Consider the following 21,607-nt stretch of genomic DNA (forward strand, 5'->3'; position numbering starts at 1 on the left):
AGTCTCATGTAACCCAACTGCCTACAAGTGAGCATGATGAAGAACATACTGTATATCCACCAATAATCATTCACTTTGACTTATGACATCCGCTGGTTCTGGCAGTAAATTAGACCTATTGACTCAGTCGGTTGTAACAGACACTTTAATACCCAACAGATTTACTGAGTCTCGACCCACCTTGATCTCAGATGGCTTGGGGCTGCAGAAGCTCTCCTCCACCTCAATCTTGAAGTGACCTAGAGATGAGGTGCCATCCAGCGTGGTCATGCCTGAGTTGGGATCCATGCTGCCGTACTCCTTGCTGCACATGTTCATGGGTGAGTAGCCCATGATGTGCTGCTCGAGGGAGGGAGGCGTGGGAAACATCTGGTGCAAGTCTGCTGAACCTAGTGGGAGAGAAGAACAAGGGGCCATCAGAATGACAGACTTCGATTAAAATGTGTTTGAAGAGGAGCAAGAGCACAAGGTATGTCAAAGGTCTATTCCAGCACAGCCTTTATCACACAGCGCACAACATGCTGATAATGAGATAAACTTAATTATGTTTTGTTTCCAATATCTTAATTGCCCTACAAACAGCACTTTGAGATACAAAGCCTATCTTAAGATAACAATTATGTGAATCATGTGGATGACTTCAGGTAAGATGTGTGTAAAGTGTTAGGAATCTGCTGTTAACAGCTTCTGTCAAGATGCTTGCTGATGTATGTTTTCTTGTTCTGCAACCAGATATGACAAGCAGCTATCTTTCTAGGCAGCTACCATGTAAACACAAAACAGATGAATACTTAATATACATGCTTTAAGTCTAACAGGCATCTCGCCCACGACTGATGAAATGTTTACATAGTTTGTCACAGTTACCTTGGCAAGTTCGTTCGCATATTTTTCTTCACATATTAGCAACCATATTTACAGGATCAAGCAGAGCTGTTTATGCAAAGTTGAAAGGTGGGTAAACACAGGAGCACCTGCTTTAAGACTACATTAGAATCACAAGTTTCCTTAATAGGTGAAGATATGTATATCGCTATGTAAAAGATAGCCAGAGACTGTTTGGTGAATATCCAAAGTGCAAACTCTCAAACCATTTTTGTAATTGCAAGATGCTTCCAGGGGGCTAACAAACACAGTTCATGGTAAATGGGCAGAGTCTAGCACTGTGCAGTATCTGTTCATAAAACTAAAGCAAAATGGTTGATCTGAGACCAATTTGCTTCACAGTAAAATATAGAGTATCCTTAAATTCTCATTAGATCTACATTAGTGTCCCTGAGCTCAAACCTAAGAATAAATAACTAAACGGAAAAAACAAATTCAAGTCAACAAATTGGGTGTAATTTTAATGCAAGACTCTGGTGCTCACAGCATAGTAACAACAGAGACAAAGAGACAGCAGCTACAAGATGACTCTAAGCTCTTAGTTGTGAGCTAAACACTGATGCACTGTGAAGTTAATTACAGCCATATTCACCACCACTAGGTGGCAAAGCCAAGGGTGAGCATCAATGATGCTTGAGTAGCAAAAGTCTTAATTTTATTTAGTGGATTAAAAGGATAGGATGCCATTTCACTTCGCTGAAATTGTGAGCTAAGGGAATACTATGTTTAAAACTAAAGTGGCTTCTGGCAAAATCTCAGTGTACCATTCTTAATTTTCAAGGGGCTCACAGGGATAACGAATCTGATTCTAGATTAACACTTCAGGTAAATCCATCCTTGAAGTTTAAGGAGACACGGCACACATCAGTGCTCAGGGAAAAGAGAGACAGACATCAGTAGAGACAGATGTAGAGATACATACTAATGCAGGATACAGGGTCCAAAGTGGATGGCTTTGGTTCCTTGCTGCCAAACTTCTCGTCCGTTCCATTCACTGGTCGCCTGGAACCAGGCTGTAGACACACACACAAAAAGTATTTTAGCACCTGACCATTTTGGTAACTCCAAGTTCCAGTCAATAATACTGCTCTAAATTTATTCCTGTCATATTTCTCACACCTATGGGGCCTGCAAGTCACTATCACACATGACATCTTAGAGTAACCGCAGTGGGTAGTGAGAATTGTCAGCTGATGATGGGCAGAGTGAAGACACTGCTCTGGCACATGAATGGCAGTGGAAACACACGCAAACACACACACACACACACACATATTGTGCCAGACCATGCTGTGTAACGAGATATTCATTGCAGTGTGAGCCAAAGAACTAACCGCCAGATCATCCTCGTCCGAGTTGAAGAGGTTGTCCAGGTCGTTGATGGACACCACCAGGTCTGTCTCGTGGATCAGGCTGGTTGAAGCCATGCGGTTGTGAGCAGCCGCCCGCTGAGCATCTGTACAAACATACATACTTACTGTTAATACTAAAATATCTGGATTCTAAATTCTTAATGTCCACAAGTAGATTTTGGATGCTTTGGAACTCAACGAAAGGCAAAAATTTTGCCTCGAGCTATGATTGTTTATGCTAACTGACTACACGGATTGGCTTCAATTTACTCTCTATTCAATCAATTCAGGAAGCAGATTTTCTTCTACATTCAATTACTGAAATGCTCATGGCATGACAAATCTGTTATGAGATATAAATTAAAAATAACTGAGAAAGAATGTTCCTTATTTAGTGAATGAATGTAGTTTCAACTGACATGTAAGAAAGACTCAACTAAAAGTGTAACTGACAAGTTTCATTCAGTATGCTAACTCCTCGGATCTAAACACCAAGATACAACGTGCACCCTTAGGCCACACTGTCTAGGTCTTGTGAGGGTGGCAGTATGACTACATGTGTTTGTGTGACAGCAGCGAAGTCACAGAAAATAAATAATTTAATGGCCCCTTACCATCTGATGGACCTGCTCCTCCATCTTCACCCTGTGAGGAAAAACAAAGATGGGAAGGTAAGGAGGAGGGACAAAAACACACATACCCGTGGAACCAGACAGATCCACCAAACAGTTAATATTTGATTAAACAATGCTCAGACTGTACAATCCAGACAGATACATTGTTTATAATAATATGACACTGATCCCATGTCGATGAAGCTTTTTCTTGTACTTAATGAGGGCCCATGGCTGAGCAGATTTCATTACTGTGTTGACATGTGGGTGTGTGAAATCCTTTGAGTCCATAACTGTGATTAAGAACTATACAAATAAATATGACTGGGCCTGAGATCGGATACATCACAAAACAGCATACGGAAATACACAAAAAAAATAACACGTGTCACTGAGCAGCCAGATTTAACTTGGGGTTCCTTTCTCCAATCAAGGCAATAAATAAATAAATACATAAGTAAATAATAACAATAATAGTAATAATAAAAGAGAAAATTGGACAGAGGGATTGCTTGTCTCTGCTGTGGCAAATAAGATTTCCAGTGCAGATCATAGTGATATCATGATTCAAGGAATGACCTCTTAGGCTCCAACCCAGACAATATGTGGGAGGGCTGGCCTTCTGTGTGTGTGTGTGTGTGTGTGTGTGTGTGTGTGTCAGCTCTTGGGTTGTGTGTTGTGTGTGCTGAGCAGTTCGAGCTAGGGAACAGGAATGTTATGTCCTAGCCATTGATTTCATTACGCTCCAGGGTTTTCCTCTGAGTAATGCAGGGTTTAATCTGTCTCCCTTAAAGGACCAATTCACAGCAGTGCACAACATCCGCACCAAGGACACAATCTATAGGTGGTAATAATGCCTTAACCCCTTGTCAATAACTGTCCTTGGGTGGGAAAGCGGGTATGTGTGGAGTCTTTACATATTGCAAAAGTTTGTTTGACTACAAGAAAGCATCCAATCACATTTTTCCTCCGTTTTTCCTCCACCTGCCACTTGCTGTCCTCATTTATCTGAGGCTTTTTCCATGCATGCATCTTCTACTTCAGAATTCAGCCAGCTAAACATAGGCGTACCACTTCTGTGCAGTGGTAGGGTCATCAGATGATGGTCCTTTACAGCACGTGTCACATGGCCTGCAACAGAGTCAATATGAAATCTTCAAACTGGAGAGTTGTCTGATCGATTGAGATGCTCATGTACCGTTCACACTAGGACTCAGCACTCTATAGTGAGCCACCAGTCTCACAATAGTCTAGTGAGCACTGAATGAAGATGATGTTGTGAATGAAATGAAACAGCTTGTTGAGCTCGACCCACTCACAAAAAAACTGGGTAAAATGGTTAGGAATAATTACTACTGGAATTATAAACTTTTATCTTGATATACTAAATTCATCCATCAAGAGGAAATTCTCTTGGTGCTGCAGGTTACATTCCACATCAGCCAGGAGGTCAGGTGTGCTGCAGCTACAAAGAATGAAAAAGATACTCAAGGAAAAAGGCCCCAACACTATGGTATTATCCATCTTAAGTAAAAATCGGGGAGGAACACCCACATGTATGGGGTGGATATACACACACCACATAAAGCAGACAGTGGAAGGGCTCCATTGCACAGATAGCTCTTCTGGGACACTCCACTCCATGGAGAGCTGCCCATACCCTTACATTCCAGAACAGACCGGGGGGACAGAAGAGAAGGAAAATATTTGAGTGCGCTTTTTAAGCTTAATGGTTCAGTGAGCCAGGTTTGTTGCCGTGGTTAGACTCCAGGCTCTGTGAAGCTTTGATGCAAACATGCAGCCAAGGAATGAACACACACATTAAATCTCCCTTTCAATGCTGGGGGCGATCCACAGCTAACAGGTGGCCCTTGTCTGGAGCTGCAGCCAATTACCCCAGAGGCAGAGGCAGAGCAGAGGAATATGGTGGGAAGAGAGAGGAGGGAGAGGGCAGATCAAATAGGAAAAACATAACTTAAAAGGAAATTGGACAGGCTAACTATTTGGTGTTCCTCTGGCCTCAACTAACAATGGGGATTCAGGGATAGCTTCCTGTTCAGTTAGACTTGGGCAGTGAAAGCGGATGTATGCGGAAAGGGGTTGCACCATTATTTTTAGTGCTGTATTGCTGAGGATGCTGATGGCCTATTTTCTACCTCGCCTGCTCCCTGATCTTAAAACGAGCCCTCTTGTCCCCTTTTTACCCCGGGCAACTAGTGAGGAAGGCGTGGATGAAGTGGTTACTCTCCATTCTGCCTTTTATGAAGGCTTCACACCGCTAAGCATTTCACAAACTGTCACTGCCTTTTCTGCATTAAATCCAATGGGGTGTGGCTGCAAACTGGATTGAAAGCAGCCAACTTGGAAAAGGCACTGTGCGTGGCTTATTTCTAGGCAGAGCGGAGTTCAACGTGGACTGTTTTTCAGGTCAACCAGTCACAATATAGAAATGGCAGGGTGTCAAGTTAAATAGAAAAGTTGAAGTTTATGACAAGAACCGCCAGTATTACAAGTGGTAGCAGAGCTGTATAAATATCCCACCATAATACTAGCTACGCTAGTGGGTGATTAATCTAAGCTGAATCATGATGCTTAAATATCTTGTGGGATAATCTACCCTTAATTGGGGTATTTGTGGTCTGAAATATGAAGCTTTTATCATAAATTATTCATGACTTGCAGTCCCTAAAACACAGACAGACAGAGGCCATTATGACAGGATGTCCTGAATACCATGTGGCATGTTGGTCACTGTGATCAAGGTTCCAAGTTAAGTTTAGTTGTCATTTCAACCGTAAAAATTACAGTTAAAATGAAAGAACATTTTCAGGGAACAGCAGCAAGACAAAAAAAAAAAAAAATCTAAAATGTATGGGTACATCAAAACTTGAGCGCAATAACAGATCTGAGTATGTTCAAATAACATGCATATAGCAGAATAAAGAGTTGGTGTGGAGTGTATGTTGTGGGAGAAGCAGTTAAATGTTTGTTGTTATGGTAACAGGCTAAAAAAAACCTGTTTTCAATTTATCTGTATACCATTTAGTTGATAATGCACATGTTGGAGAAAATATAATAGTTGTACCATGGCCTTACATTTTACCTGGCCTCTGTCAGATGCTCTTGTCCAGAGCAACAACAAGCAAGGAAGGTACAATACAGCCATTAAATACTAAATGACGTAGTCGAGTGATACTCCAGTTCACAAACATTCCTCGTGCCTTGGCTGGCCTTACCTTATGTTTCTTGCCTGGCTCACGCTCCCCGCCTGCCTTATCCTTCTTGTTGGAGAATGTGAACTTGACGTCTCCTTCCTCAAAGGCGTAGGGGTCCACCTCTGGCTCGTGATCTCCGTCGGTTATAGCAGCAGACAGGTACTGGTTCCTCCTGGCTCGATACATTTGAACGCGTTCTTCAGACACCTTCAGTGGCCATTTAGATGTCGACATCACCCTGAGAAGATGGAAAAACTGAGGTGTGAGGACTCTGGAGTAGCGTTAGATGACCATCAGAGAGATTTACAATTCACAGGCAACAGACACCACCTAGTCATTCCAATTTTACATTCCAAGAGCTATATTTCAATTTCAGACAATTTTAAAAGAGCACTCTGATCAGTTACAAAATAACAAAGACGAGTTGTATGCGAGTAGAGAAGTAGAAAACTAACTGCTTCAAATGATTCTCTGTTTTACATTTTGGCAATAGGAACATTTCCTCAACTGCTCTGTTTTGGCCTGATGCTGTCTGATATCATATGTCATAGTTGCTACCATGTTTATCTGCAGAAACAGAAATGGCAGCAACTGCAAACCATTCTGACAGCTGTCTTGCAGCAGAACTGAATGCATCATGTTTGTTGTCAGACAATTACATTTCTAGCAGATTTATGGAAACGTGGTGACTGCAGCACTGACTGCTCATACACTTACAGACAGACACATTTATCACTTGTTACTGGTCACTGTGACATGGCTCGCCAAAATCTCTGATGTGGCTATGACTGTGGCCTACTTGTTCCTTATATGTAACAGAACAGGGAGGGAAGGAAAAGAAGAAAACTACTGGCTGATGGGCAGGAGAGGAGGGGCTGACCCAACTTATGTGTTATCCCTCCTCTTCACTGCCTCCTATATTTCCCTGTACTTCTGTCCTCTCGTCATGCCTGTCCAGCTCTCATGTGAGGTGATGGTGTGCAGTGGCCTGGGCCAGAGATTAGCCGCCATTCAGAGCTGTGGCTGGAAGGATTACAGCTCACTACAATAGCCCGTCCAAGCGGCTGGCCCCTTGGGATTGCATAACCCCGCTGATAATTCCCACTACGGCCACCCTACTGTCTGCTGGTCACTCTGCCTGCCTTCACACTGGACAAGCCCCCTTGCTCTGTCCATCTGTGATCCTATTCCTTCCTAGCAGCTTCTTCTTGGTGCAAGTTTCCCTCCAGTGCCTGCCAAACTGATAGCTAGCAGACAGCATTTCTTTCAGCTTCAACTGTATAACAATAGCAGAGGTTTATCTTTATCTAACCCTATCATTACTCTTCCTCTCTCCTAGCTCCGGGGTGTGTGTGTGTGTAGGAATCAATGAGTAGTGCTGGCCAAGCACACTGGTGATGTATGATGTCAAAAGGGCACATAGCAAGAGATTAACATGCTGTGTACAACTAAGCGCTATACTGAACATTCTGAAGCCGAGAGAGGGGGAGTGAGGTGGGGGGATCTGAGAGAGAGAATGAGAAAGGGGGAGAAGGTGGGTTTTGCATCATTACTCTTTCAAAAACTACTAAAAGTGCTCCAAAGCGTCCTGAGGCCACTCTGTAACAGGGGAAAAGGTGGGAGGGCTTGGATGCCTAACTGCTTAGTCAGTCTGCAAATGGCTGACACCTTTAATCGCCGTGTGTGTGTGTGTGTGTTTGTGAGTGAGAAGGCAGTGAATAGTGATTGTTAATTGGCAGGTGTCACTCACTCTGTGACAGACACCAGGTTGTCCTGTGATGCTGAGGTCTCGTCCCTTAGCTTGTCCCCTGGCAGCAGTGGCGTGGGCAACTCGGCTTCTTTCCTACGGGGTAGGTTGAATAACCTCCATGGTGCGTGGGGGCTGTCCTCCTCCAAGTTGACCGCTGCTCCCACGTACAAAGTGGGCTCAGGAGGCTCGGAGTAGGTCGAAGCGCTGGGGTGGGAGTGGGGCTGATGGGAGTGGAAGTGCTGATTCAGTCCCTCTGGCTCCTCGCCACCACCCTTCACCCCGACTAGGCAGGGCTCCGGGGGTGGCTGGTAAAAGTGTTGGCTGTTGGGGGTTGAAGGGTTCTTCATGCCTTCCCCTGACTCCTCGCTACGCTCACAGGGGTGGGGGCTAAGTGGTGGGGGTTGGGGGGAGTTAGCCTGTTCAGATGGCCCAGCGCTGACCCCCCCACTGTGGAGCTGGGGGGCTTTTTGGATGGCGGACACATCCGCCGAACGTATACTAGGGAATCTTCCTCCATCCTGGCCCCTCATGGCCAACCTTTGGCCTGCTGACGCCTCTGTCTCTATTGAAGCGTCGTCGCTGGTCAGGCTGCGATGATGGAAAGGTGTCTGGGGTCTTTTCTGCTGCTTGTCACCTTTCTCTGGCTTCTCTCCCCCAGCTTTGTGCTTGGTAGGAGGCTGGGAGGGCTGGCCTGCTGACTGAGCTTGGCCTGGGGTGCTGCCTGTTCGCTGCTTCACTGATTTATATCTGCAGGGGAGAGGTAAAACAGGGAAATGTGGTGAGACTATGAGGCACTGGTGACACTAAGCAAAACGGCAGCAGAGACAGAGATAATCTATCAAACCATGAATATGCACAATGAATTTTTAATTTTCATAATACACAGAGATCTTGTGCAGATTATGTAAAATCTCCCTCTAAACCCTCACATCTGCTTCTTCTACAAAACATCAATTAACTCAATTACTCTCACCTGCAACATAGCAACCCCACTAATTCATCTCATATCAATTAGCAAAAAACACTTACTTTAGACAACAATTAAGTTGAATGAGTGTAAAACAGCAATACCTAATCCACAAATGTTATTGCATAATCATAAGTTTATTTATTATTTACACTCAAACTCATGTCATGAATAAAACGCATCTTCTGCAGCCTATACATTAACTCAATAGAGAAAATAAACCAAGTGCTGTCAGTAAAAAAGAAACAATATCTTACTTAGCTCTACTGCCTATTTGGCTAGTTCAATGAGGCTGATCAGGTGATGCATTACACTGGAATACACCATACCAAGGCTCCACCATGGTCCCTGCCCTGTGGTCCTACCTGCTCTGAGACCACCTGACCTGCCCACAGCCAACCAAGCCATTTCACACACCTTCTCTTACCACTGCCACTGTATGTCTCTTAGGTCAGCATCAGTGTTAGCTGGGTTACCACTCAGCCTACTGCTGTGGTTATACATTTAGGTGTTGACGGGGGGAAGCAGTGTCTCTATAATGGCCCAGGGTACTAGGTGTGTCCTGACAATTAGATGTCAAGATAAGCAGACACACGGAAGGCTTCCATCTACAAAGCAAAGCTAATGGCCATTAAACCTGGCAATGCACAGAGGTTCCCATTTCTGTGTCGCCAAAGTGCTGGGTGGCTTCCAACAAATTAACATGCTCCAGCTGACTGGCCCAATCCACTCTGCTCTCGTCTGCGGTCCAAGCCAGCTCTCTCCCTAGGTGGAAAAAAAGCCTAGTGCAAAGGATTCCCCAATGGACGTATGCCCAAAGTTGCAAGGTATCAACCTATCAAAACACACACAAAATTCAGTTTAGATAGTTCTTGCTCATTAACCATAAATCTGAATTTTCTTTCTATTAGATAGATAGATCTATTAGATTAGGTTCAAGCTGCCCCTGTGGAGGCCAGTCAAACATCCAGCTCACTGATTGGACCTGCAGTCTGCAGTGGATGGCACAAGCTTGTGTTTACATGTACCCTTGTGAGTAAAACAGCTGGTTGCAACTGGGGTTGGCCGGGACAGAGGATAAGCTGAAGACTGAGGGATGCAGGGGACAGTTGATTTGCTGTTTAATTAAAAAAGAATGAGGCCCCAAAGACAGGCATTAAATTAAAATGTGATGAACAAGAACATAAACAATCAAGCTTTTCATGAGGCTGAATTTAGAAAATAGTCAGACAAGAAATAATACTGGTGTGCAGATATAAGCATGCACAACAAACACAAAGAATATCATTGACATTAAGGTGTCAAACAACAAATCATATGCCTGCATGTGATGAGGGCGTTAGTGTATTCTTAATGTGGGTGCTTTTGCAATTGAAATACAGAGGGGTTCATGCTCACTGTAGCCTTTCCCTGCCTATGTCCTGACAATATGCATCAACTGTAACGGTGCCTATCTGTCCTAGTAGATTAAAAACTACAGTGACATTTAAACAGATACATATGAACTAATTCGCGCACGCTCCTTTTCCCACCACAGTATCCCTTACGTGTGCCATCAGAGCTCAATCTATTCTTTCTCCCTCAAATTATTCCCATCAATGTTGGAATAAAAATGTCTGACTAACAGAAACACACAGCAGAGGTTTCAGCCCTGGCACAGCTGTCACTTAGACAAAATAGTGATGAATTGAAATATATGAAGAATAATATGCTTGTCATAGTCTAGTCGTGGATGTAACTTGCACATATTTTGCTGACTATAGCTCTCGGCTGCCGCTGTTCAAAGCGCCGTACTCTGTATAACCACTTTGAAATGTCTTTGAGCGCACATATATGATACCTGCACATACTGTACAACCACATGGAAAGTGACTGACCTTGAACAGCTGCAGTATGACCTCTGTGAAGGCTCCACAAAATCCCAGGCTCCCACTTTCTCAGTTAGCTCCTCCTCACAGGTACCGTTGGTTGCGGCTGAGAACTTCCGCCTGGGGAGAAAAAAAACACAACACAACTTTGAGAGACAATTCTACTGAGGGCTAATTTCGACTGGGGGTATAGCCACTTCCTCAGCTCTTTTTCATACAGCGTTGTACATGGGAGAAGACACATCCTCTTTTTTCGGATAATTTTTAAAACACAAATCCGAAAATTATGACACAAATCCTATAAAGTGCACAGCCCTTTCCTTTGGTTTACAGAAGCGAATGGTAAAAGCTTTGTGCTGAGGTTGATTTCATCGCCCTGCTTGGAACAATAATATTTTGGCTGACAAGCCAACAGCTAACTCCAGCCGACAATCTGTGCTTGGTCAAGGGGCGACAGATCCTGGGTTGCTCCCAATGTGTCAGATTCACTGATGGTGAATAATACAACAGACCATGGACAAAACTGCAAGCTAACCCTTACTTTAATAACTTGTGATCATTATCTCCATCTAGGTTTTTCTGGTATTTTTGTAAGATTTATGGATGAATATCAAAGCATTATTTAAAACGGTTTGACACTTAAGACATCATTGTAGTTATATATGACAGATGTGCAGTCAGAACATCCAGGAAAATAACACCAAAAGGCAAACGGGTCAGAGAAAGTGGTTGTGCAGATTTAAAAAAATAAAACATTTAACATCATTAGGGAATGTTCAAGTATTGACCAACTTCACTCTAATGCCAAGCACAAAAGCCTGCTTTCACACATCATTCACAGTTTATTTTAAATAATTACCCAGGCATGGCATCTGGGCCTGTGTAGAGCCTTGAACCAGTTGAAATAGTAGGATTAATTGTATTGTTTTAAACTGAAAATGAGATTTCCAACTTTCTAAGAATACTTGAACACTGCCACACAACCGTGCTTTTCTTTCCTCTGCTTGTTACAGCAACAACTTGTGAATGCTCATAAAAAAACAAGGAGTACCGTCAGGAGAGGCTGACTGGTTCTCCCTACTGAGATGAAACAGTCAACAAATGGTTTGAGCATACTATTGATTAGTGCTGCACAATTAATCGAAATATTATCAAAATCGCAGAAGCTGCAATTTTTTGATAAAGGTAAAATGTGTGACAGAACAGCATTAAAATGTAGCGCAGCACAGATGCCCTGGCCTGTAAATCTTGTTCTCCAGATGTTTGTTTGGTACAGACCTCAACAAATGTCACATCATCATGATTTTAGTAGTTTTTTCCAGAGAAAATGAAAATTGTGAAGCAAAATCGATCATTCCCACTAATCGTGAATCATATCACAATCGTAATATCTGTCAAAATAATCGCAATATGATCTTTTGACCATATCGTGCAGCCCTACTGTTGATGATTTTACAGAGCACAAGATATGTAGGAAGACAGGTGAGTAGACACTCTTATGGAGGTTGTTTTGGTGTCTTATTTGTATGCTTATCTACTTAATTTACATAAACTATTACCATCCCACATCATTTCTTAAACTCTTAACCATTGTTAGCACCAATCTATTTGTGTGCAGAGATGACAGCATTGTCCAGTGGCCCAAAACTAATGCCAGAAAGTTGACTCTTTATAGTAAGTAAGAATATATACTTTCTTCCAGGTAATACCCTGCTTCATATTCAAACACCTGCATAAACTCACACCTTGGAGTTGCAAAAAGTCCTTGACTGTTGGCACTTATGTCAGTAGTTGATATGATGAACTGACTGGTTGAGAAGCAATCCTCTTCCCTCTGATGTTTTCCCAGTATCAGGGAACTCTCACGGCCTTTTTAATCTACCGCTGGCCCAATCAATACACAAAGAAAATATTTTGGGTTCTGGCAATTTTCATTTATAGCATGGCTAATAAATCTATGCTACTTTCTAGAAACAATAACAGACGTACTTGTTCTGGGCTCGGTTGATATTGCACTCTTGCCAGACGCGCTCCACCACCTGACTGGCTAGCCGGCGTGGAATCTTGCCTCCATGGTGACTTGTTCTGTCCACACTGAACGCGTCAGTTGACGAAGGCATCTTAACCCACTTCTGGGCCGAGTGAGAGTCCACTGGAGAGGGCAAGAGCAAGGTTAACAGACATTTGACAAAAAACTACCAATTTAATGATACAGAACAATTCAAAAGCAAGCCTCGCCCTTCAGACTTAACTGAAGTCTTAATTGTCAGGTCTTATAAATTTACACTGTGTTTATACTGCTACCTGTCTGTGCCTCCTCAGGCGATGTGGGAGGGGTGAGGGTCACCAAAGACATGGCGGGCTCTCGCTGGGAAGCAGGCACTTGGTGGCCACCCGAGTAGACGGCAGTGCAGTGGGAGGACCCCACAGGGGCCACAACAGGGATGTCTGACTGGGGTACCAGCACCAGGCAGGCTGGGTACACCATCCGCACACCACCTGTACACACAGAGGCGGCATGTTCAGAAGCCAAACCAGTCAAAACCAAAGCAGTCAACTCTACATTTGAAACAGGTAATCTCACAAAAGATTGAGTTTAATAACATATATTTTAAAAACTGACCTACAAGGACCTCCACAGAGGCCAGAGAATCATCCTCCCAGTCCATGTCCTCCATCTTGTCCTCTAAAACACCCTCCTTGGCTCTAGGGCTGATGGGATAGAACTGGTTCCACTCCTCAATCAGCTTCTGGGTGGGGGGGTCTGACATCTTGAACGACTGGCCAGTAAGTGTCCCGTTCAGGCCAAAAGGACTCAGGATCACTAGCCAGAAGAAGGAAAAGGGTGAGGGCAATGTTAGTCAGCATAAGGACATCTTCAACTCTGCATCATTTGCACAACATAAATCTTCCCTCAATCTTCTTTCCATTACCTCTGCATCCTTTTTCCTCCCACAATTCCCTTTTCGGATTTTTTGTTCTTACTTTTATTCCTCTGACCTTTCCTCATTTCCTTGCTTCTCCTTCCAGCTTTATCCATTTTCTACACCCTTACCCTACTTCCTTTTTTTAATAAATCATCCAACATTGGTTCCAAATTTTTTGCTCAATTTTGAACCTCTCATTTCCTAGTCATTTGTCTCCTCTTCACCAAACTTAATTTCTACCCTTTCGCTCTTCATCTCTTTCCTTCCTACTCTTTCCATCCTACACCCCCCGCTCCTATCTTGTCCTAATTCCTGTTGATCATCAGTCCTTCCTTATGCTGTTCCTAGGTTGCAGCCTTCAATTCATACTTCCCCTAATTGCCTGTATTTTGTCTTCCTATTTTCACTCTTGCAACAAACTAAGTCTTCGTATCTTGATCATCTTTCCTTTCTTTCTTCTTCCATATGCTTTCCTTTCCCTGTCATTCTACCATCTCCAGCCGAATCAACAGTGCTCTGACCTTTCCAGAGCACCGCTGGACCAAGCAGGCCCCGGCTGACTCGCCAAATACTTATAGAGCAATCCCAACGCCAATTATTGGCAAGCAGTGGCCTCTCAGAGCCCATAAACAGCGGCTTATAAAAAGGGCCACTCCTCTGCAAACACACTTGACTGCACAGACATATGAGAGTCACACAGAGAGGCCGTAAGTCTGCTTATACAACAGACCTACATCCATCAGAGAATGCAGATAGAACCGTAAACTGGCATGCATAATGCAAACGAATGAGCATAGAAACCATATGCATATGAACTTCACACGCATTTATATCCATTCTCTTTCTCTTTGTATATCATACATTTGAATGTGGAGAGGTGGTATAAATGGTTATACAAACAGACTGGCTGGCTGGGTGGGTGGGTGTGTGAGTGAGCATTAGTTAATATCCCTCTCTGCTATGCTTTTCTAGTGTGTCATTACTAGACTGGATGGCCCCTGTCCCCAGGTATTGATCCTGCAGCTGGACCAAAGAACAGTTTCAGGATGGGAAAATGGCGGCAGACAATGGAAAGAGTAGGAAAAGGAAGATGAGATGCATTAGCAGTGTTTCACCTCATAAATCTTCCAACACTCAGTTTTAATCCTTAAGATTGTCAGGAAATTAAATTCCATTTTTTATACTATATCATTTATACTATTTATGGTGCACATTTTATCTGCAAGCAGCCAGTCAATATATTTACATTTAGTAATTACCTCTCTATAAAGTAGTTTTTATTGGTAGTGGCCGAGTCTGCCATTACCACGCAGGATTCAGATTGCCTACCTACGAAGGATTCACAGAACAATCTAGCATAATTTTATCTGATTGATATCAGCCTCAGTGTTTACTGTTTACTCTCTTTACACTATCTAAACGCTGTTATTAATGCAAACCAAACACTTCCTACTGCTTCACATGAAAAGCATTCAACTGGCAAAACACAAAACTGCACTAACACGGGTGGCTTTTATTGTGAGGCAGGCACAGGAAACTCCATGTATTTATCACTGCAAATGGCGCTGGGTGCCATCGTGCATTAAAAATGCATCTACAAAACAAGTTATTTTTGGCATTTTTTCATCAGCTGATCAATTTTTACAAGGGAGTAATGTAACAAGGAGGAGCTGTTAGATGAAGAACTGCAGGCGACATGCTGCAAACCTCCAAATCAGCAAGCTAACCAACTTTATTGTGTCCTGCTGTTGTGTGGAAAACCACTCGCGCCATGTGCAGCATGAAATCAGATCGCGGTTGCAATTATTACTGTCTGACTTCTTTATTAAAACAAGGTGAGTTTGTTTGGTTGTGCTGTAAACATATACACCAGTTGCTCTTCTGGTGTATTTCTGAGAAAGTAGCTGATCAAGGACTGTTTGCAGTAGTATTAAACAGCACCTGTTGTTACCGCGGGTTTTACCAAATCAACAAGGACTGAAATCTTGAAGATTACAACTTTAAAACGGTCAGGTTTGGAAATTAATGGTGGTTTGTTTGGAAAATCTAATATACAGACCCAACACTTCTGGATATTAAAAGGTAGCGACTGGCAGGTGGTGGAGGAAGCGAAGTAACAAAGTAGAGGAGTAAGAGCACTGTTTGGTACTTGGAGAGATAATATTTTTTACCCTGTCAAATGAACCTAGGTGGTATTCAGAACACTTACATACTGAAACATTTTTCAAAGCTGAAGCATGAAACATGTTGTCTAGACACAATGTATCCTAGATGCCCCTCAGAATAACGTTTCACCTCAGCCTACAGAACATTACCCTAGAAAAAATTACCCCACAGAGGGGAGAACAAAAAGGTTATTTATGTTGCAGTACACAACATCATCCAGCTATGGTTGATCATATTAACCTTAATTAAAATGAACCCCACTCCTTTTCCCTTTCATTTCTGCATTTCTTGATGCACACACACTCAGACCTGAGGCCAGTTGTGGAAGAGAGATCAAATTCAGCACAATTATGGAAATGGTTTACCATTTTCCCAATCACCACCCCACCGCACCCTCCCCTCCATCCCTTCTGCCTCTCTCTCTCTCTGACTGTGAGTCTATCTCTGGCTCCCTGAAGACATGTCAAATGTGCTCAGATCAGTGTAATGGGCTGAGAGTTCATTACATTCGCTCTGCGCCCTTTTATGAGGTCACATCCTGGAGAGGTCTGTCTGCCGGAGCGCTCTGCCGCACAGAAAACCAAGCTTGGCAGAGGTGAGGGGAAGAGAGGGGGAGGAGATGGATGGATGAAGGGGGATGGAAGTTAGCCCTTCCTCGACGTTATGCTTGGTTAGCCAGGAGGAGATGCACTGCGGCGGTGAAAACACACACCTGCGCATAGACACACGCTGCACTCAAAGACTAAACACGCAGCCTGTGCGGATCGTAAAATACACACACACTATGGAGACACAAGTTTACATATAAATCAGTGGTTCTCAACATGGGGTGCAGGTACCTCCAGGGGCGCTTCAGGGTGCTTCCAGTGTGTCTCATCAAAATGAGAATTAATATAATTAATAGTTCAATTTCAAGATAATCTACAAGAATTGAGTACACAATCAATTTAACTGAAGCAATGTTATCTCACAATGGACAAAGAGGTGTGTGTCTGTGTGGAGGAACTTTTTTAAATTTAACAATTTTAAGTAGTCCTGAACTACATGACTGGGAAAATAGAAAGAATGATAATTGGGTAAAGGCAGACATTCACTGAACAATAAAATTAGTCATAAGTAACTATCTACTAGGTGGTGGCAAAACCCATCAACATCCCTATAGGAACCCATACGCCAAGTTCCAATAATCATTTTATTTTTATCGAAGACACTAGTCTTTAACTAGATGGAACATTTTCACCTCCCTTCAGAAGAGCTCCAGAGGCAGTAAAGGGGTTGGCTATACAGGAATTACTGTGGTGAATGGAGGAAGTGATCACTGTTATTACTCTGGAGGGGGCGAAAGGAGAGGGGAGGGCTGAATCACATCTATCTAACTATATATGAGAAGTTAAAAGAGGAAAACTCCTCAGGGTTCATGTGTCACTCAACTTAAATTTTTGTAGAAAGAGCAAATTTTAAGTTTTTGATAGTAAAATCATTGTCCGACTCCTGTCAAACTCTAATCAAAAGTATCACAGAGTGCTCTTTGTCAGTTTTCTGGGCAGCACTCATTTCTATTCGGAAACACGTGGGTTTAAAATGTGTGTATTATGTCAAGTCAGATTCATGTGGCATCTTATTAACTAAACAACAGGGTCCATTTATGTGACATCTGCTAGAGGGGGAAGGATCCAGGGAAGATAGCAAAGTACAGATGAATAATCCTTGATACAGATATTCATACAAACTTCTTGAAACAAATACCAACAGAATAAGTGTGTGATACATTTGTGAAATAATTGCATTCTAATAGTGTTGTTCAGAAAGCAGACTATTTCCTTCCCTCTTCACAAAATAAGTCAAAATGTATATAATAGGCATTAGATTAACATTTCTATTTGTGAGTGGAAATACAAGCCAACAATGGCTTTGGGATTACATAGTGTTTGGATTAGGGTGGGGTAATACATTTAGAGCCAATCATTAGAGCCACACATTATTATAACTACACTATACTATAATTTAAAGTGACAGATGTTTTTCTTTTTGAACTGGCTACAAGCCAATCTGTAATGAAAGACAGCCTGACAGAAGACTGTATATGCATCATCTTGGCAACAGCACCCAACACAGCACACACACATCTTACAAATATATTTTATTCAAACAATTACACTTAGAATTTAACATTTACAGGAAACTATTTTTTTGAAAAATGCTTTTGAGAGCGTATTCCCCTTATTTACTCTAGTAAACACCACCTTATCTCCTTGGGGCAACCGGCTGGGTGCTTTGCTCAACAGCCTTAAGTTATTTTGAGCTAGGTGAGGTCCTGAAGATTAACTTGTGTTTTAGTAGATGCTATTTCTTAGATAAATCGCAAGTAGTAATGCGTGTACAAAAGCATTTTTAGATATTTTGTGGTTAAATTGGCTTCCTGAAAGTAAAAGCAGCTGCAGCACATCCACTAGATGTAAGAAAATGACCTTTCAATATCTGATTAGTATTGCCAAGTTGTTTCTTTGGCTATTCTTTCATAAATGGGACCAAAGAAGACTTTGACTCCTTACACTGGCCCAGTGATACATGGTGCTGTTGTTGGTTGACAAATTTATATAAGCTTTTTGTTTACCCTTCACAGCAGAGATGTAATGTTTTGTAACTGTGAGTGTGAAAAAAAACTTCTCTCTCAGCCAACAATACAGCATTATTCCTTTTAAAATAAATATTTAGCAAGGCAAAGCCAAAGAATGCACAGTTGATTTTTATTAAAGTTTTAAACTCAGACAACTGCTATAGTGCCATGAGGAAAAGACAGGGGCATTCTGCAGTTTGGTGCATTTTCATTGATTAGAAGGCTAATGTTTGTCAAAATAAATAAATAATATTATTTGGTAATTTATCACAAAATGTATTTTTACTAGGCTGCAGCATATAAAACATTCTGATCAGCTGACTACATTTTGGATAAAGTTGCAAAGCAGAAAAAACTGCACTAACAATAGGCTTCCAGTCCTTCTGTCCTTGCTGTCTGACTGCACAGGCATGTGTACAAACGTGCAAATGTCACAGGGTTTCTACTGGATTCTGTCGGCTAATTGCAGCCTTTTGTTTTAGAATGAGAAATTCCAAGGCAGTATTGAAGCAAAGAATCAAAGAGAAACCAAAAAGCAAGACATTGTAGTAGTATTTATTTCCTCTGTCTGTTCATCTGTCGCATGCAATATTTCAGACACCACTGATCAGATTTTGACAAAACTTGAGGGTAATAATGTGTCTCACCAACTGCATGGCACTCCACTTAAGGGTCAAATGAAAGTGACACATTATAGCACTGTACTGTTCATTTGTTTATGCAGCTGCTGAGCTACTGATCAGACTTTTCAGAATCAGAAATACTTTATTGATCCCCGAGGGGAAACTGTTTCGTTACAGCTGTTCACTGTCACGTCAATGCACACTTGAGAATAGGAACAGAGGAGGAAGGAACAGAAGTACTAAGCAAATCAAAATATAATACGCTATAATACAGGTAAGATAAATTAAGTACAAAGTGAATATAAAGTATAAAAGCTAAAATAAGTGTTAAGTGCCAAAGTGGATTTAGAGGTTGATAAGTATGTACGGTATAATACAATGTAATAATATAAGTAGTAAGTAATAGTGCAATAATGAGTACTGTCCAGTTAAGTGTAGCTTATTAAGATGATTATGAGACGATGGATATTGCGCAGCAGTAATAGAGGTATGAAAAAATATCAGTAAATAGGGAATTTTAAGCTGAAAACAGAGTATATTGCACAGGAGTATTAAACAGAGAATATTGCACAATTATTTCAAGTACTGCAGTGATGTTAATGATCCAATGTCCAGTTTAGTGACTTAATCCTTATTTTAGGAAACATGTGTGTACCAGCACCAAACTTTTTAAAATGACGTCCCAAAGCAAACTTGCCACATAATTACATATCAGGACAAGGTTACATTCTGTCTTGTTTCTAAATGGCCCAAAGTGGGTTGCGTCATTCACAAAGGATGCTTCCTGTTGTCGTGTAAGATGTTTGCTTTAATTGTTTTAGCTCAAACAGTGCCTTTGAACTTTTCCGAGTGCAGTCTGAGCTGCTCACAAAACTGCCAGGTGTAGTGGACTGGAGACCCACCTTGGAAGGGGCTGGAGGCCTGCTGAGCCAGAGTGAGGTGCTCCTCCGTCAGATGGTAGACAGGCTGGTGCTGGTTGATCTCCACACTGGTGCATACGTTGCTCTCACCATGCAAGAAGAAGGTGAAGGCGCAGGAGAGGTGCTCGCTGTGAGGAAGGAGAGAGAGAAAGAAAGAGGGAGATGAGTCGTTTGGGATCATACTACTTTAATATGCACCTTTGAAAAGAAGTATTGCTTGCAATGAAATAACTCCAATAGAGTGTGAGGTGGAGAAGTGCCTGCTGTGGGGAAAAGGGAGCAGATCAGATAGTCTAGTTCATGTTCCTGTTCACAGAGTAAGAAAGAGAAAAAGTTGGCAGGGAGAGGAAAGGTAGAGAAAGAAAATATGATTATAAAAGCCTGTGGAATCTCTCCTCTCCCTCATATTCTGCTTCAATATGACAGAGAGTCTTGACAGAAAGATGAAGCCAGAGACCGATACAAGGGAGTAAAAGAAGAAGTTACTAATCTGTGCACCCTCTGGTGATACAAAGACGCCTTATAAGCCTGTAACAAATTGTTCTGATGGCTGGACAAGTCCATATTCTGATATCGCTACAGACAATAATGAAGTGTCATCCTTCCAGCATAATGTTAAATCCCTTCAATAAATGGCACATATGGGTGAGGAATTTGAGTTCAGAGACTTAAACAGCCTGCATAGAGATGAGAATGCAAGTAAGTCAACATAGCGATGCTCACAGGTGGTATGTGCGTGCAAGTGTGCTTCTGTCCATCTAGTGTGGATAGCGCTGTGTGTAAAACAAAGGGGCAAGCCCTGACTAACCCTAGCTTTCTAGCCAATACGTTCAACTACAACAGTACTCTCTCTCTCTCTCTCTCTCTCTCTCTCTCACACACACACACACACACACACCAGTTCTTCTGCTTACAACAATGCCTGCCTGTGCCAGTCTGACCTCAACAGCACACAACAAAAGTGACAAGTTGAAGAATAAACGGAAAGCAAGGAAGAGGCAGACGGAAGGAGAGAGGGGCAGAGCAAAATGCAGGCCATTGTCTGCAGGCCTTCCTCTCTCTTTCAGCTTGGTCTCGTCCAACATACACACACGCAAACACACACAAATGCAGACGGTACGAGAGACAGCGCAAGTGACGGATGACCAAATGAAAGTGGACGCTGTGAATTTGGAAGTGGATCAAAGAGGGTTGCCTCCTCCGAGGATTTGGTTAAGCAAATATCAGTCTTCACTCCCTGTCTCTCTCTGGCACACCTACTCTGCAGAGGATTAAAGAGAAGGAGCAGAGAGGGAGAGCAAGGCAGATAGAGAGATGGAGAGAGAGCACTTCAATAAGATAATACCACCTACGTAGGGAAGAGCTGCCCTAAGCCCCCCAGAGCTTTCATTCGTCTTACACTTATTTTTTTTTTCTGTAAAAATTAGGTGGTGCTAGTTAGTGAATGGCTATGTATGTATGATATTAAAATTCTACAGCTGGAAGCAAGTAGGCAAATGAAGGTGAGTCAGAGCAAGAGAGAGAGACGTCCTCAGCAGAGCTACCAAAACATGCATGTATTCAGGTATTGGACTGCTATCGCCATGAAATTTAAGGATAATATAATACTTACATGCGTATGTGTACATTGAAAGCGCTATTGGTCACTAATCATTCCTCCTGTTTATACTGAGCAATCCCTTCCTAACGTGACTACAATGGAA

General features: G+C 42.4%; 1 protein-coding gene across 2 annotated transcripts in view; it reads right to left on the reverse strand.

The window, feature by feature from the left end:
- Window positions 1-21,607, reverse strand: part of med13a (mediator complex subunit 13a) — a 78,466-nt gene that overhangs the window by 20,298 nt on the left and 36,561 nt on the right. For both annotated transcript variants that reach the window (XM_044222257.1, XM_044222256.1), the window contains 11 exons: window positions 19,887-20,032; window positions 13,275-13,475; window positions 12,956-13,150; window positions 12,641-12,803; window positions 10,661-10,771; window positions 7,817-8,563; window positions 6,088-6,304; window positions 2,852-2,882; window positions 2,220-2,341; window positions 1,808-1,898; window positions 181-389 (listed from right to left, as the gene is read on the reverse strand). In XM_044222257.1, coding sequence (XP_044078192.1) covers window positions 181-389; window positions 1,808-1,898; window positions 2,220-2,341; window positions 2,852-2,882; window positions 6,088-6,304; window positions 7,817-8,563; window positions 10,661-10,771; window positions 12,641-12,803; window positions 12,956-13,150; window positions 13,275-13,475; window positions 19,887-20,032 — 2,233 coding nt within the window. The remainder of the gene's footprint in view (window positions 1-180; window positions 390-1,807; window positions 1,899-2,219; window positions 2,342-2,851; window positions 2,883-6,087; window positions 6,305-7,816; window positions 8,564-10,660; window positions 10,772-12,640; window positions 12,804-12,955; window positions 13,151-13,274; window positions 13,476-19,886; window positions 20,033-21,607) is intronic.

Source organism: Siniperca chuatsi, linkage group LG14 (genome assembly GCF_020085105.1).
Source record: "Siniperca chuatsi isolate FFG_IHB_CAS linkage group LG14, ASM2008510v1, whole genome shotgun sequence".
Lineage (NCBI taxonomy): Eukaryota > Metazoa > Chordata > Actinopteri > Centrarchiformes > Sinipercidae > Siniperca > Siniperca chuatsi.